Source organism: Trichosurus vulpecula, chromosome 2, assembly GCF_011100635.1.
Source record: "Trichosurus vulpecula isolate mTriVul1 chromosome 2, mTriVul1.pri, whole genome shotgun sequence".
Lineage (NCBI taxonomy): Eukaryota > Metazoa > Chordata > Mammalia > Diprotodontia > Phalangeridae > Trichosurus > Trichosurus vulpecula.
Genome location: NC_050574.1, coordinates 258,508,284 through 258,523,789, shown reverse-complemented (window position 1 = coordinate 258,523,789; position 15,506 = coordinate 258,508,284). Strand labels below are relative to the sequence as shown.

General features: G+C 39.9%; 1 protein-coding gene across 1 annotated transcript in view; it reads left to right on the top strand.

Annotated features, from left to right (window-relative positions):
- HECW2 (HECT, C2 and WW domain containing E3 ubiquitin protein ligase 2) overlaps positions 1-15,506 on the top strand; it is a 211,528-nt gene that overhangs the window by 80,947 nt on the left and 115,075 nt on the right. Inside the window, exon 13 of the mRNA XM_036744243.1 lies at positions 11,038-11,223. Within this exon, the coding sequence (XP_036600138.1) occupies positions 11,038-11,223 (186 nt within the window). The remainder of the gene's footprint in view (positions 1-11,037; positions 11,224-15,506) is intronic.

Sequence of the window (15,506 nt, the reverse complement as noted above, 5' to 3'; positions counted from 1 at the left end):
TCAAATCCTGTCCTCTGACACACATACAGGCTATGTGACCTTAGACAAGTCACTTGATTTTTTAGTGCCCCAGGTGATTTTCTAAGACTATGATGTACAGACTAGGTGCCCCAGATGTTGGTAAAGAGACTTACCTCACCAGAAGTTCCCTATAGCAATAAATCACAAGTCCACCCTCCTCCCCCCAAAAATGTAATTGGAGGTATTACCATCATATAGGAAGTAGTGCTTGAGATGAGCTTTGAAGAAAGCTTAGAGTTCTAAGAGGCAGATGAGGAAGGCGTGAGTTCAGGCATGGGGGGCAGCTTGTGCAAAAGCACATAGATGAGTGATAGAAAATCATGTATGAGAAACAACAAGGGGACTTGTTGTATATGTATATGATATGCCTGCATAGATAGGTTGGAATCAGGTTGTTGTTCAGTTGTGTCTGACTGACTCTTTGTGACCGTACGGTCCATGGGGTTTTCTCGGCAAAGATTCTAGAGTGGTTGACCATTTCCTTCTCCAGTAGATTAAGGCAAACAGAGGTTTAATGACTTGCCTGTGATCATCTGTCTGAGGTCAGATTTGAACTCAGGTCTTCCTGACTCCTGGCCTAGCATTCTATCCACTGAGCCACCTAGATGTCCCTAATCTAATCAGGTTGTAAAGGGCTTTTATTGCCAATCAAAGGAATTTTTATTTTATCCTAGAGGTAATAGGGAACCCCTAGAGTTCATTGAACAGGGGATCACATAGTAATACATATGTTTTATAAATATCACTTTGGCAGCTATGTAGTAAATAGCCTGGAGAGATGAGACACTAGAGACAGGGACACCAATTAGGAAGCAACTGCAGTATTTTAGGCAAGAGGTGATGAGGGCCTGAAATAATGTGGTAGCCATACACATATAGAGAAGGGACCAGATAGGAGACTAAGTAAGACGTGCGGGCAATGATTAATGTAATTAGATCTTGTGGAGTGCTGAATTCGAGTAAGGAGCCATTGAGTGGCAACAGCTGATAAGGTGCTTTAAATGCTAAGTCGAAGTATTTAGATACTATCTAATAGGCCATGGAGAAACATTCTAGGTTCTTGAGAAAATCATATTGCATGCTCCTCGAAGTGTGGGAAAGACCAGACATATAGGAGTCCAGCTTGAAAGCTATAGAGGCAATCTAATGTGAATATGTCCTGGGCTAGGAGTAGTGGATGTGGAAAAAGAGAAGGGTCCAATGGGAGAAACACTTAAGGAGGAAGAGTTAGTGTGACTTGTTGACAAGATGGACACAGGAGTGGGTTGCCCCAGAATGTTTCTCCCCAGGGCTTGGGATAATGATGATCTGATTAACAATAACAGGGAGAGTTGGGAAGGAGAGGCAGTTTTATAGAGGAAGGGAGAGAGAGTCTAATGTGTTTGAAGTAAGTCCCAAGCACATTAGAACTGTATTAGGCCTGTCCCGGACTGAGACTGCGGAACACACTCACCCGAGGAGATTATAGAGTCCTTTCCGTGGGGATAAAGTCAGAGCGGAGCATAAGAAATTTAAAGGTGAAAGACACGATGTTATTCAAACCACATAATTTCTTCTCACTCTTATGGATGCTAGAATGGTCTGGAATCTTATGCCCACATTTGGCAGATTATAAGGACAAAGTAAAGCTTAAGGGAGGGTCCAAATCCTAAGTGAGTAGTGGGAACAGCAAAGTTCTCAGGAGCCATGGCAACGAGGAGGCACCAAGTCAGAATCAAGAGAGAGTAAGAACCTGTGTTACCCAAGCTGAACTGAAGGCTGTAGTGAGCCCAGTTTTATTCCTAGACTGGGAATATACTACATTTTCTGCAGTGAGGGGGCAAGTGGGTTTCTCAAGCTCTGCCATATTGGGTTTGGGGGATTCAGTCTTTTGGTTGAGTGAACAGTTGAACCAAAATTGTTGTTGGACCTCATTGATATTTAGAAGTTTAACTATGGTATTGCCACTTTGGTGAAATACTTATTTTTTTTCTGTAAGCAGAGATTTAACTACTTATGGAACATAATGAAGAAAGGAAGAATAATTTTTCTAAAGTAAGATGAAGCTAGTTCACACACAAAAGCCCTTGTTGCTATTCAGTCGTTTCAGTTGTGTCTGACTCTTCCTGACCCCATTTGGGGTTTTCTTGACAAGGATACTGGGGTGGTTTGCCATTTCCTTCTCCCTCTCTTACAGATGAGGAAACTGAAGCAAACAAGTGAACTGCCCAGGTCACAAAGCTAGTAAGTGTCTGAGGCCAGATTTGAACTTAGAAAAATGAGTCTTCCTGATTTCAGGCCCAGCACTCTTATCACCTATGTCACCTAGCTGCCTATAAAAGTCTTAGACCAATGAAAAAAGGTATCACCTCAAGGAGTGAGACTAGGGGGAAGGAGGTAACTAGCTCTCTGATGGCTAGAAGCAGAGGTACAGAGGTACAGAGGATCAAGTACTACACCTGGAGTCAGGAGGGCCTGAGTCTAAATAGGACTTCAGATACTTAGGTCCCTTCACCTCTGTTTGCCTCAGTTTTTTCAACTATAAAATGGGCATGATAATGCCACCTGGGTTGCTATAAGGACCAAAGGAGATAATATTTGTAAAGCACTTAACGCAGTACCTGGTACACAGTAGGCATGATATAAATGCCTATTCCTTCCCATTTCTCAGAGAAGAAACTTGGCAGTTACACAGAATGCCTTTTGCCAGTGGGTGGTACAACAGAGGGGGATTGATTAGTGGCACTTAGTCCTTGCTACTGAACACAGCCAGGGGGGCTCATCCAGGACACCATATCCAGGCCCACTCAGCAGGATGTGGCCTGATCACACTGCTTACTCAGGATCTGAAGCCCTGTTCAAATTCAGTCTGTCCCTATAATTTAATGGCTGCATTTTGGGCCCTCCTGGCTTAGAGCGAATGTCAATGGTAACTGCTTCTCTTTGGAACAGCAACCCTGAGGGTCTTCCCCTTCCAGCTTGATTTTTTTTTTCTAATGAAAGAGGCCATCCCTTGAGTCACTTCTTAAAAAAAGGCCTATTCACTGAATCACCTCACTCTAAGAGAGTACATGAGAAGGCCTTAGCCTAAAAGGGCCAGGGTCTCCCATTGCATCCTGGGTCATCTCCAGTCACCCTGATGAATATCTGGTCACTGGATCCAGATGGCTCTGGAGGAGAAGGTGAGGCTGGTGACCTAGTACAGCTCTTCCTCAATCAAATCAAAGTCAACTGCAAGTCATGTCATCATTTCCCTGATGTCATGGTCCTCTTTGAAAACAAAAGACAAACAACAACAACAACAAAGTAAAATGCTGTGGGCTGCATGATATAGGCATGAAATAACAGACAAAAATCTAGTGTCCAAAGGCCCAGGGAATAACCACAGCTTATCTGCAATCGTGCCCATCTCTTTCACTTTCAAAGCATTCCTCTCTGGACTCACACCATTGGGCACTACCCTTTACACCCCATACATGGGGACCTTCTGCAGGAATGCTCCAAGGCCAGGTTACATCTGTTACAGAAAGGATAAAGGTAGATATCAAGAGAAAAAATATCTACATGATTCTGAGGTCAGGAGGAGTCAGTATTACACTTCATTATGTAAACATTTATTAAACTCAGGAGAAAATGATCTTGTTTTCAGCATAAATTTCAGCAACTTTCAGCATAAATATTGACCTTGCTTTTTTGATCATGCCATGTAGTGAAATGGAGTAAGAGGACCTGGATTTAAATTTTGACACTCCTGCTTAGTGCCCTATGACCTCTACTGAGTGAGTTAACCTCATTAAACCTCTCTTTCCTCATCTATAGAATGAAGGGTTTTGATTGGATGACCTCTGAGGCCCCATTCAGCTCTATATCTACGATCCTATGAATATGTAATATAATTTCAGCTTTATGTACTCTTCATCTCATATAATTTATGAAAACAAGCCACTTGCCAAAGATTTTATTTGCAGCTCCTCCAGCTTAGTTGTCCCCTCTTGATTTCATAAAGTCTCTTTCCAAAGGAACCTTTTTAGTTGTCAACTTGTTCTGCCTCTGAGATCTTGAGCTGCCTCTGCTACTGAGTCCTGTATGATTTAAATTTTGGCTGGTTTTGAAAGGTATCTCACCTTCTGTGTATAGCTGGCAATGGAAATTATCTTGAGTGTTCTTGCTGATGGCCCCAGGATTTTTCATAGACGAAAATCCCCTCCTTTTCTTGGATTAACAAAAGACAGTATAGAACAAAGTGATAGGATTTAACCTGGTGGTTTTTGAATCTTCTTTTTCCTGTATTACTGGTGCTTTGCTTGTTTTCACAGGCTTTGATGGTTTCATAAAGAATGATTCCCTCCCATTTTAATGTGTTAATTCTAAAGCATCCTTAAATTACATTTCTCTGATTGAAAAACTGCCTCTTTTTATATGCAGTTTTACATGCCATGGCCTTCTGCTGGTTACAATCGAACTTCCTCCAAAATGTGTAGATTTTTGTTTAGCCACCTTACTTCAGCGGAGGGTGGAGTTGTATTACAGTCTTATATTTTGAAATCTGCTTGTCGATGATGACATGTATATACATTTGATTATAGTTATTCATAAAATTATTTTCGGTATACAAGAGAGAATGGTGCAAGTCTAAGTAATGATTATTTTGGCTTTTAATGAGCTTTAGAAATACATTGATTACAACATCAAGACTGCCCTTAGGACTTTATGGAGGAGGAAAAATATTTACTTTTCTAAAATCCCATGTATATTCTTCTAAATATGTGTCAATCATAAATAATTTGCAACTCAGATGAATGGACAATCGATAGGTATATGAAGAAGTGAATTTTTCCTTCCATGTTACTAGTGAACTGGGTAAAATTTCAATGTAAAATACCATTTATGTGCCATTATTATTATGCCAAAAATGCCATTAATAAAAGGTCTGTATAGCAAAGCTATTTCCAGGTTTCGGCACATGACAATATTTGATTGACTTAGGTACCTGTTTAAGTTTGTAAAAGATAGCACTAGGTGCTGAGGGAGGTACAGAGTTTAGATTGGATAGTTCTGCCCTCCTGGTGCTTATAATTTAGGAAGGGGATAGGACAAAATAAATAAATAGAAATAATACGAGGTATTAATTTATAACAAGTTGTGAGTATGCATTTTTAATCTACTTGTTCATTAGATTAAAAATCAAGATCTAATTTCTTTGTTTCAATTTCTGGAAAGGAAATATCTGGGGAAAAGTATTATCTATAAATCAGGAAAAATATTGTCTGGAACCCAACCTAGGGTTCTATTATTAATTATTTTTAATCTATTATTATCTATTAATCTATTATTATTAATGCAGGATTTCTTTACCTGGGGACTGTAAACTTTTAAAAAAATAATTTGGTCATTATATTTCAATATAATTGTTTTCCTTTGTAAACTGATATATTTTTATGTATTTAATAACCTTATTCTAGGAAGGAGTACATAGGCTTTGCCAGATTACCAAAGGCAGTAAAAAGAGTTATGAATTCCTCTACTAGAGAAAGCATTCTTTTTTCTCCTTTATAATTTCAGTAATATTGTCTCTGGCCTTCAATGACTGCTCATCATAGGTAACTTCATGGAAACTAAACTGGATTTTAGCATCCTAGTCCTTAAATCAGTCTGGTTTGAATGTTTTAGTTTCTTTCCATTCTTAATCTTCCCATTCTTTTAGTTCTACCCTGGAAAACTCGTCCTCTCATTCTGCCATTTACTGTCTCTATTTACAAAATCTAAGAGTCGGAAAGAACCTCAGAAACCATTAAGTCTTACTTGTACCCAACTGAGAATCCTTTCTCCCGTATCCCCAGCAAGCGCAGTCCAGCCTCTGCTTCAAGACCTCTGATGAGAGTGAACATAGTATTTCCCCATGTCGCCCAGAGGACAAAACTGGGACTAACAAGTAAAACTGGTAGAGCATATTTATGTTCTTGGGCACTAGATGGTGCAGTGGATAGAGTGCTGGGCCTGGAGTCAGGAAGACTCTTCTTAGTCAGAGCTTCCAACAATGGGCCCTCCTGGCATCTATCTCATATCCTTCATTTAGTGATTCAAATACTATGGACCCCTTCCCACAAGTGGGGGTATTGATACTGATGCTAACTACCCACCATCCCGTTCTCACCTCTCCAGAAGTCATGCAAAATACAGTTTAAATACTCCAACAAATAAGTACTTTTTCTGTTTTTAAACAACCAGTAGTCATTACATCTTTGTACCGTGTATATGCTGTTGTTGTTGTTCAGTTGGTGAGTTATGCCCCACTCTCTGTGATTCTGTATGGGGTTTTCCTGGCAAAAATACTGGAGTGGTTAGCCATTGCCTTCTCCAATGGGTTAAGACAAACAGAGAGCAAATGATTTGTCCAGGGTCACCTAGCTAGTTAGCGTCTGAGGGCTGATTTTAACTCTGGTCTTCCTGACTCCAGGCTGGCACTATCTACAGAGCCACCTAGCTGCCATATACATATGATGCTCCAAATGTCCAATAAAATCCAATGAAAATTTATTAAACATCTGCCATATACAGGACACTTTGCTGGGCTTTCAGGAGACAAGAACAGAATAAAAAACAGTCCTTGCACAAGGACCTTATGCTCTACTGAGGAGTATCATACTACCTGATATTTTAATAATAGAAACACTTTAAATACTTTGACATAGAATCAGTAAATTTTTGGAGTCAGCAAGGGGATTTAGAAATCAATTAGTTAAGCTCTCTCATTCTAGTTTATCTAGCTTGATCCTTCTGCTCATGGGAAGGAGGTAGGAGGCTTATACTCATTTGCCAAGGGAAGACACGGAAACTCTGCAAGCTGTCACCTCGGGTCACACATCTAGCTAGAGGCAGAGTAAGGACTGGAACTCAACTGTCCTGACTCTCATGTGTCCTTTCTTTTCACTAGACTTTTTATTCTATTTTATTTTTTATTTATTTTATTACTTCTCTGTATAAAGTAACATGTTGAATGCTTTGAAGATGAAGGCCATCCAACATGAGCTTCCTGAACTCCCTTGCTCCCCATCTTTAAACCTCTCAATGTTCTTACCTATGTTATCTTCCTGTCCTCCAGTCTTAGAGAATGAGTTTGTTGGCTTCTGCCTTTGCTGATGCTAACCTGCCTCCCAATGACCTAGATTTTTTCCATCTCCAACATGATCCTGATCCACCACTCATACCCTTTGTTTTATGCATTTTTCAACCTTTCCATCTCTACCAATTCATTCTCCTAAGCCTACAAACATATTGGAAGTCCTTGGTGTCCTGAAAATAATGAACTTTCCCTTTACTCTGCTACCCTACTCAAGCTATGATCCTTTGTCTCTCTTCCTCTTTGCTGCCAAACTTTTAAAATAATTCAACTTCATTTCCTCTGTGATTCCCAGCTACTCATGTGCTGTTGTCATTCAATCCTTCAGTCGTGTCCGGCTCTTTGTGACCCCACAGACTTGTCCATGGAGTCTTCTTGGCAAATAAACTGAAGGGGTTTGCCATTTCTTTTTCCAGTGCGTACTCATTTTATTGATGAGGAACTGAGGCAAATAGGGGTTAGGTGACTTGCCCACGGTCACATAGGTAGTAAATGTCTAAAGTCACATTTGAACTCAGATCTTCCTGACTCTAGACCCAGTGCTCTATCCACTACACCACCTAGCTGCTGCCCACCACTCACGTGCTAGCTTATTAACCCCTTGAAATCTAGTTTCTATTCTCACACTTGATTTTTTGAAATTGCTCTCTAAGGTCATTAATGACCTCCTTTTGGTCCAAGTCCAATGTCCTGTTCTTAGTCCTTATCCTTCTCGACCTCTCGGTAGTGTTTGATGCTAAATATAAACACAGTATAGTTGCTGCTGCGTATTAGTCGTAGTAATAGCTGACGTTTATATATCACTTTAAGGTGGACAAAGCATGTCACATACATTACCACACTGATGCTTACAACAGTCATGTGAGGTGGGTGCTATTATTATCCCAATTTTATAAATAAAAAAAAAACTAGGGCTGTGAAAGGTAAAGTGACTGGCCCATGAGGCACACAGAGCTATTAAGTTTCTCAGGCAGGATTTGAAGTCTTCCTCACTTTAAGTTCAGTGCCCTATCCATTATGTGATAATAGAGAGCTGAGTTTAAGTAAGTCAATCATCAAACATTGGTCAAATGCCTACTATGTGCCAGGGACTGTGCGTATTCTTTGTATATTACTTTGTATTGCCATGCAAAGACAAAAATGAAATTGTCCATCTGTTTAAGGAGCTCACATTTTATCAAGGGAAGCAAACATTCACATAGAGGCACATATGAAATGAATACAAAGCCACTTTTTGAAGGGCTATATACTAGGGCCTGAAGAGATCAGGAGAGGTCCCATAGAGAACATGGCACTTGAGTTGGATTTTGAAGGAAACCAGGGCTTCAAAGAAGCAGAGGTGAGGAGGAGGTATATTCCAGGAATGGTGGGCAAACACCATAAAGGCACAGAGAAGAGAGACGGGAGATGGGTCATGTGTAAGGAATAGTAAGAAGGCCAGTATAGCTGGACTATGGTGAAGAGGAGGTTGGAAAGGTAAGTAGGATCCAGGTAGGGAAGAACTTTGAATGTCAGGGGTCTTTGTATTTGCTCAAAGAACATAGGGAGGGAGCCCTTGGAATTTATTGAGTAGGGGACTGACTTGATCAGACCTGTGCTTTAGGAAAATCACTTCAGCAGCCTTTTGGAATATGGACTGGAATGGAAAAGACTTCACTGAATCGGGATCACCATTTAGGGGCCTTTTTTTTTCTTTTACAATTGTCCAAGTGAAGGGAAAGGGATGTATGCAAGGGATGATGTGGCAATACAAATGGCAAGATTTGGTAACTGATTAGATTTGTGAGATGAGAATGAGGAATCAAGGGTGACATTGAGATCTCAAACTTTGGTGACTGGAAGGATGGTTGTGCCCTCAAAGGTAATAAGGAAGTTTTGAAGAGGGCCGGATTTGTGGGAAAGAATAAACAAGGTCTGTTTTGGACTTGTTGAGTTTGAGATGCTTATAGCGCATCCATTCAAAATGTTTATTTGGTGAAATGGTACTCATGCTCAGGAGAGAGTCTAGGGCTGGGTATGTGGATCTAGGAGATATTTTCCTACAGATGACCTTTAAACCCATCTGTGATGACAAGGTGATCAAGTCGCAGATTGTAGCGAGCAAAGATAAGAGAGCCAAGGATAGAGCTTTGGGGATTTATCTATAGTTAAGAACAATGATATGGAAGATGTGAGACTAAGAAGGAATCATCAAGCAGGAAAGATGAAAACCAAGGAAGAATAGTATCACGAAAACCTAAAGAGGAGAGAGTGGTCAAGTGTCAAATGCTACAGAGATTAAGGGGCCAAGAAACTTGGGCTCTGGGATAGTCATAATATCTCAGGACCTCAGTCCCTTCATCTGTAAAATGGGAATGAGTGCTTTTACTACCTATCTCACAGGGTTATTGTGGGGCTAGCATTTTGAACAATTGTAAGTGCTAAATAAATGTAAATTGTTGTGGATGTTGACATTGATTCCTCTTTAGTATTCTCTCCTCCCCTGGCTTCTGTTAATACAATCTTATGGTTTTCCTTCTGCCTCTTTGAATATTCATTTCCTGTCTTATCTGTTCACTCCTCATTACCTTTGGGAACTTAAATGTGTATATCCCACAAATCTTTATCCTTGACCCTTTTTTCCCTATTGCTTTACTTTTACTCAGCAGTTCCACCCACTTCTTGACATCAATTATTACCACTCTGCTCATGATTCCAAAATTTCTATCTCTACCCTCTTCTCAGATCTTTAGTCCTTGATTTCCATATGTCTAGTGGACACATTTTCCTGAATGTCTTGACGCCTCAAACTCAACATATCTAAAATGGAATTCTTCTCAACGTCTTGTCTTTCTTCCCAGCTTCTTGATTTTTCTTATTGGTTCTATCATTGCCCTATTGTCTAGGCTCTGAGTCATTTTGACTCTTCCTGCTCTTTAACCTTCTATAATAGATCAAATGCCTCATCCTATCTATTACATTTCTATAACTCACATATATCCATTCCCTTCCACTTTTACTGTCAACATCCTACCTCAGGGTCTCATAATCTGTCACCTAGACTGCTCTGACACTCTAATGCCTTAGCATATGCAGTAGAAAAGGGCATACAATTTGGAATCACAGAATACACATTCAAATCCTGACTCTCTTTGTGACCTCATTTGGGGTTTTCTTGCCAAGGACAGTGGAGTGGTTTGCGATTTCCTTCTCCAGCTCATTTTACAGATGAGGAAACTGAGGCAAATGGGGTTAAGTGATTTGCCTAGGGCCACACAGCTACTAAGTGTGCTCCTCACTTTGGGGCTGGCATTCCACCCACTTTGCCACCTAGATGCCCAAGCCTTTCCCAATGCCTTTTAATTCTAGTGTCTTCCCACCTTTATTTACTTCTTATTTATTCTGAATATAGTTTGTTTGTATATATTTGTTTGCTTATTTTCTCCCCTGTTAGATTGTAAGTTCCTTGAGGATAGGGACTGTCTTTTGCCTCTTTTTGTATTCCCCAGCTCTTCACACATGGAACATAGTGGGTGCTTAATAAATGTTTATTGATTGACAGAGTGGGATGAGGATGGGAGTAGGAAACACATTATGGCAGATGGCAAGACAGTACAGGATGTGAAGCATGTTGTGGGGATAGTGTGATCTAGTAGGTCATATGAGTTGGCACTTACCAATCCAGATCTCTTGGTCTCAGGAAGGAGTTATAAAGCTGAGTGTATCAAATTTACCAGGGCATGGTGGTCCAGGAAGTGCATCAACAGGGCAGATGGCAAGAGGGCCAGAGTGGATGGCATCACCTAATACTTAATTTGCTAAATTGAATTTTTTCTCTTCACATTTTACATTAATCAAGATGCTTTATTCTTTCTTTGCTTTCTCTTGAATACACCTGTTGATGTGGACTAACTCTTGGTTCTTCATGTTTTTTTTAGAGTGCCTATCGCATGTTTACAAACAACACGTGTTTGAAGCACATGATCACCAAAGTCCGGCGGGACACTCACCACTTTGAACGCTACCAGCATAATCGAGACCTAGTGGGATTCCTCAACATGTTTGCTAACAAACAACTGGAGCTGCCAAGGGGCTGGGAAATGAAGCATGATCACCAGGGCAAGGTAATTGAAGGAAGTGGTGTGTTTGTGGGGGAGTGGCTGAATATGAGCTATTTGAGTCTGTTTGTGCCTGGTACAACTCAGTTCTTCACAGTTCTGCCTACCCTACCACCTCTGTTCTGGTGTTATTAGGGAAAGGCGGGTCTCTGGGGGTGTCCTACTGTGGATCAATATATGAAATGTGGAGAAGAGAGGTATGAGTTGGCTTCCAGCAGAATGACCCCCTATTCCCTCTGTTCTAGTTTTCCTATGTACAGTCTATCAGCATGGAAGACTGTATGCACTATATCCTTCCTACGGCTTATGCTAAGAGTTATGACTTTCATTTTCATAGAATAAGCAGGTGCTTTGTTTATGTCACAAATATCTATCCTATGTCTGCTGTTTTAAGAAAGAATGCGTGGTATGATCTCAATAGAAAAGAATTTCCTTTCTAGTTTAGTAGCACCTTCTTTGTTCTTTACCCTCTTAGGAAGAGAAAAGGGGAAGATAAAAGGTTAAAGAATATTGCATGTGTGCCGCCGTAACAGAGTTGGATTGTCAAGTTGCTCAGCTCTAAAGTTGGGATATAACCTACCTTTCATACTGTCATTGTCTGTGCTTCCAACCTTTCTGACAACCTGGATTACAATCCATTTTCTGATATCGCCCTTCGCTCTTCTGCCTCTGTGTAGTCATTTACTAGAGCTAAGCCTATTGTCTGGAATACATTCTCTACTAAGGTCGACCAGTGGAAATCTTCCTGTTCTTTGAAGGCCTAGCTCAGGTGTCACTTTCTCTATGAAGACTTCCCTGATCAATTAGACTCCTGCTTTTTGGCCATAGAGGACAGATCCAAGAACAAAGGGTCAAAGTCAAACAGAGGTACATTTAGGCTGGATGCCAGGAGAAACTTTTAAACAATTAGAGCTGTCCAAAAGTGATTCCACTGCTTCAAGAGGTGGTAGGTACCTCCTCCTTTATGTATTCATGTGGAGGCTGGATGGTCACTTGGGTTGAACTATAGCAGGGACTTTATTTTGGGTGTGGATTGGTGTAGATGACTGCTAAGATACATTACTGCTCTAAATCCTCTGTCAGCTCCAGCTAAAAATTCTTCTCCCTACTCAGATTTTCCTTGCACACTGTCTGGATTTCTTTTACATTCTACACATATCCTCCTAATAGATTATAAACTCTCCAGGGGCACGGACTTTTTTGTTTTTTCATTGTCAATCTTCAGCACCTAGCAGAGTGCTTTTGCCTTTAGTAGGTATGTAATAAATATGTATTGACTTAAATTGCATATTCAAGGACTTTATACCAGTAATGTAAGTATCTAATACCAGATGGTGAGGAATATCTACAGGGTTCTTTGGATGAATAATAGGGATATCTCTACATGGGGCAGCTAGATGGTGTAGTGGATAGAGTTCTGGGCTTAAAATCAGGAAGACTCATTTTCATGAGTTCCAATTCAGCCTCAGACAGTTACTAGCTGTGTGACCCTGGGCAAGAGATTTAATGCCATTTGCCTCAGTTTTCTTATCTGTAAAATGACCTGGAGAAGGAAATGGCAAACAATGCCAGTATCTTTGTATGATTTGTACCGGGCACAAACAGACTCAAAAAAAATCCCTAAATAGGATCACAAAGAGTTGGACACGACTAAAACAATTGAATGACAACAAATATGTATGTATGTATGTATGTATGTATGTATATGTATATATATGTGGGATCATGTATATACATATTTATGTGTGTGTATATATGTGTATGTATATATAGATGCATATACATATATACATATAAATATATAAGTGTATATCAGCACTTTCTCTATAAATTACCAATCAAACAATTTATCAGCAAGCATATATTAAGGACCTACCGAACACTCTGTGTACGCATGTAATATTCTTTACCTTATATCTTCCCTTTTTCTCATCTTAAGAAGTTTAAGGACAGAGAAGGTGCTACTAGATTAGAAAGTTCTTTCTAGTCTAGCATGCATACATATATACATATACATACATACATATGTGTGTGTGTATATACATGCACGGACACACATATATAAGCATAAGCACACATATACTTGTAGAGAATTCACATTGACTCTTCCAGTCATTTCTTGCAAAATAGCTCTGAGTTTTGGCTTGTGAATATTTGGCCCTACAAGTTGCTAGCATTTTTGGCTTGAGAAGGCCTCAAGCTATTTTGCCTCTTAGAGGTTTGGAAGAGTTTGCTGCATCTCTTCTAAGAAGCGTGTACACAGAACCAGAAAGACCTAAAAGCTTAGCACTCAACCTACAGATGGCTCCCCTTCAGGCACCACACCTTTAATTAAGCACTTAAGCTAATACTTTAGCTAAAATCTCTATCTGGGATTTCTTTCCGCTGGTGTCAGCAAGCATCTGGGGAATTATTTCACTGGAAAATATCTTTCTATAATCTCCTGGGGCCTGCTCTGTCTGGTAACTGCCAACTACCAATAGAAACCTTCAAAAAGAAAGATAGGAATAATAGTAGCAACATACTATCCTCAATGATGATCCATTCTCTAGTCAGAAAAGACCCAACATTCATCCACCCCAAGACCTGAATCTTCTGCCTTATCTATGTTTTGACTTTTAGCTCTAGGATATTAGTGCTTTTCCAGCTTGGGTGTTTCTGTTGACAGAACTTCTAAAGAAACCAAGCCTCTTTTTGCCTATGAATATTTTAAAGAAACTATGATTTTCAGAGACATTATATGGTGGAATAAATGCTAGATTTGGAGTTGGAGACCTGGATTTGAATTCTGGCTCTTTTTGATGTCTGTGTTACTTTAGCCATGCTACTTAATTTCTCTTTGGGGTTCAGTTTTCTAGCTTGTAAAATGGAAGGGAGAGAATTGAACTTGGTGATTGCTGGAACCCTTTCCATCTCTGAACCTGTGATTGTCTGACACTCTATAGAATATAGCAAACAGCTATTAAATGTTAAAAAAAAATAGCTTTCTCACAGAGACAAGTGATCCCTCATGTTGAGTCTGAAGGAACAAACTTTCTTTTTCTACTACTTGAACCTACATTAATCCTTAAATTATTCTGAAATTCAAGACCAAGATATCTGAACTGGCCCTGCAAAGACAGAGAGACAGAGAGAGAGAGAGAGAGAGAGACAGAGAGAGAGAGAGAGAGAGAGAGAGAGAGAGAGAGAGAGACAGAGACAGAGAGAAAAGGAAGGTACCAAGCAGAGACAGTGTTGGTTTTTGCCTAGGCTGAGCTTTTGACACATACTATATGTGTGTGCCTGTCAGATCTAAGGTGTATTATTTGATGTATGTGATGCAGTTTGATTTGCTTCAAATGGAAAACTGCATTATGAGAAAGGAAGTCATTTATTGAAAAGGGGAATAAAATCCATTTGCATGTCATTCTAAAGGTGCAGTGATTTTTACCTTTCCCAGGAGGGAGAAAATCAAGAATATTTGGTCAATTGGACTCTGTATCATGGTGGTAATATGCAGGTTGTAGGTTTAAGTAAGAAATAAATATTTGTTGGCTCCAAAATGTTAGTTATTTAATGATCCTCAATACTTGTAGCTCTTGGCTGAGTCTGACCATTAGTCCATTAGTCTGTTAGTTTTTGCTCGGGGAATAATATGTCTAGAAGGCAAAAATCATCTCCAGTGTGGGGGGAGGTGGGGATAAAGTGTGTGTGTGTGTGTGTGTGTATACATTTATATGTATGTATGTGTGTATATGTATGTATATTACATATATACATATATATAGTTATGCATGCTTTTATATATATTCATTCAACAGGATAATTTTCAGTTTGCTAATCTCATGACTTTAAGGAAACTATATGGCAAATGATGTAGTAAGAATTAAGACCCAAGTTTAGGAAGCAAGAGACCAATATCCCAGTCCTGGCTAGGCTACTTAGCTATGGGAGTTTGGGAAAGTGATTTAATCTCTCTGGATGTTGTTTGCCTCATCTATAAAATGGAAATGAAACCTGTCCAGCCTTCCTTAGAGGTCTGTGGAATCAGTAGCGTGTCATAGTAGGTAGGTAGCGAACAAGCATTTAAGTACTTACCATGTTCAAGGCACTGTACTAAGCACTGAGAATAAATATAAGCAAAGAGAAACACAGTCCCTGCCCTCAAGGATCATACCTTCTGATTGGGATGTGGGACATTGTGACAAAGTCCTCACAGCCAGGAAGGAATGAAGCATGAGTACTGCCTGGCATTATCCCCAAAATAGAGAACCAAAAGATCATCATGGCAGTGTGTGTGGGGGGGCGGG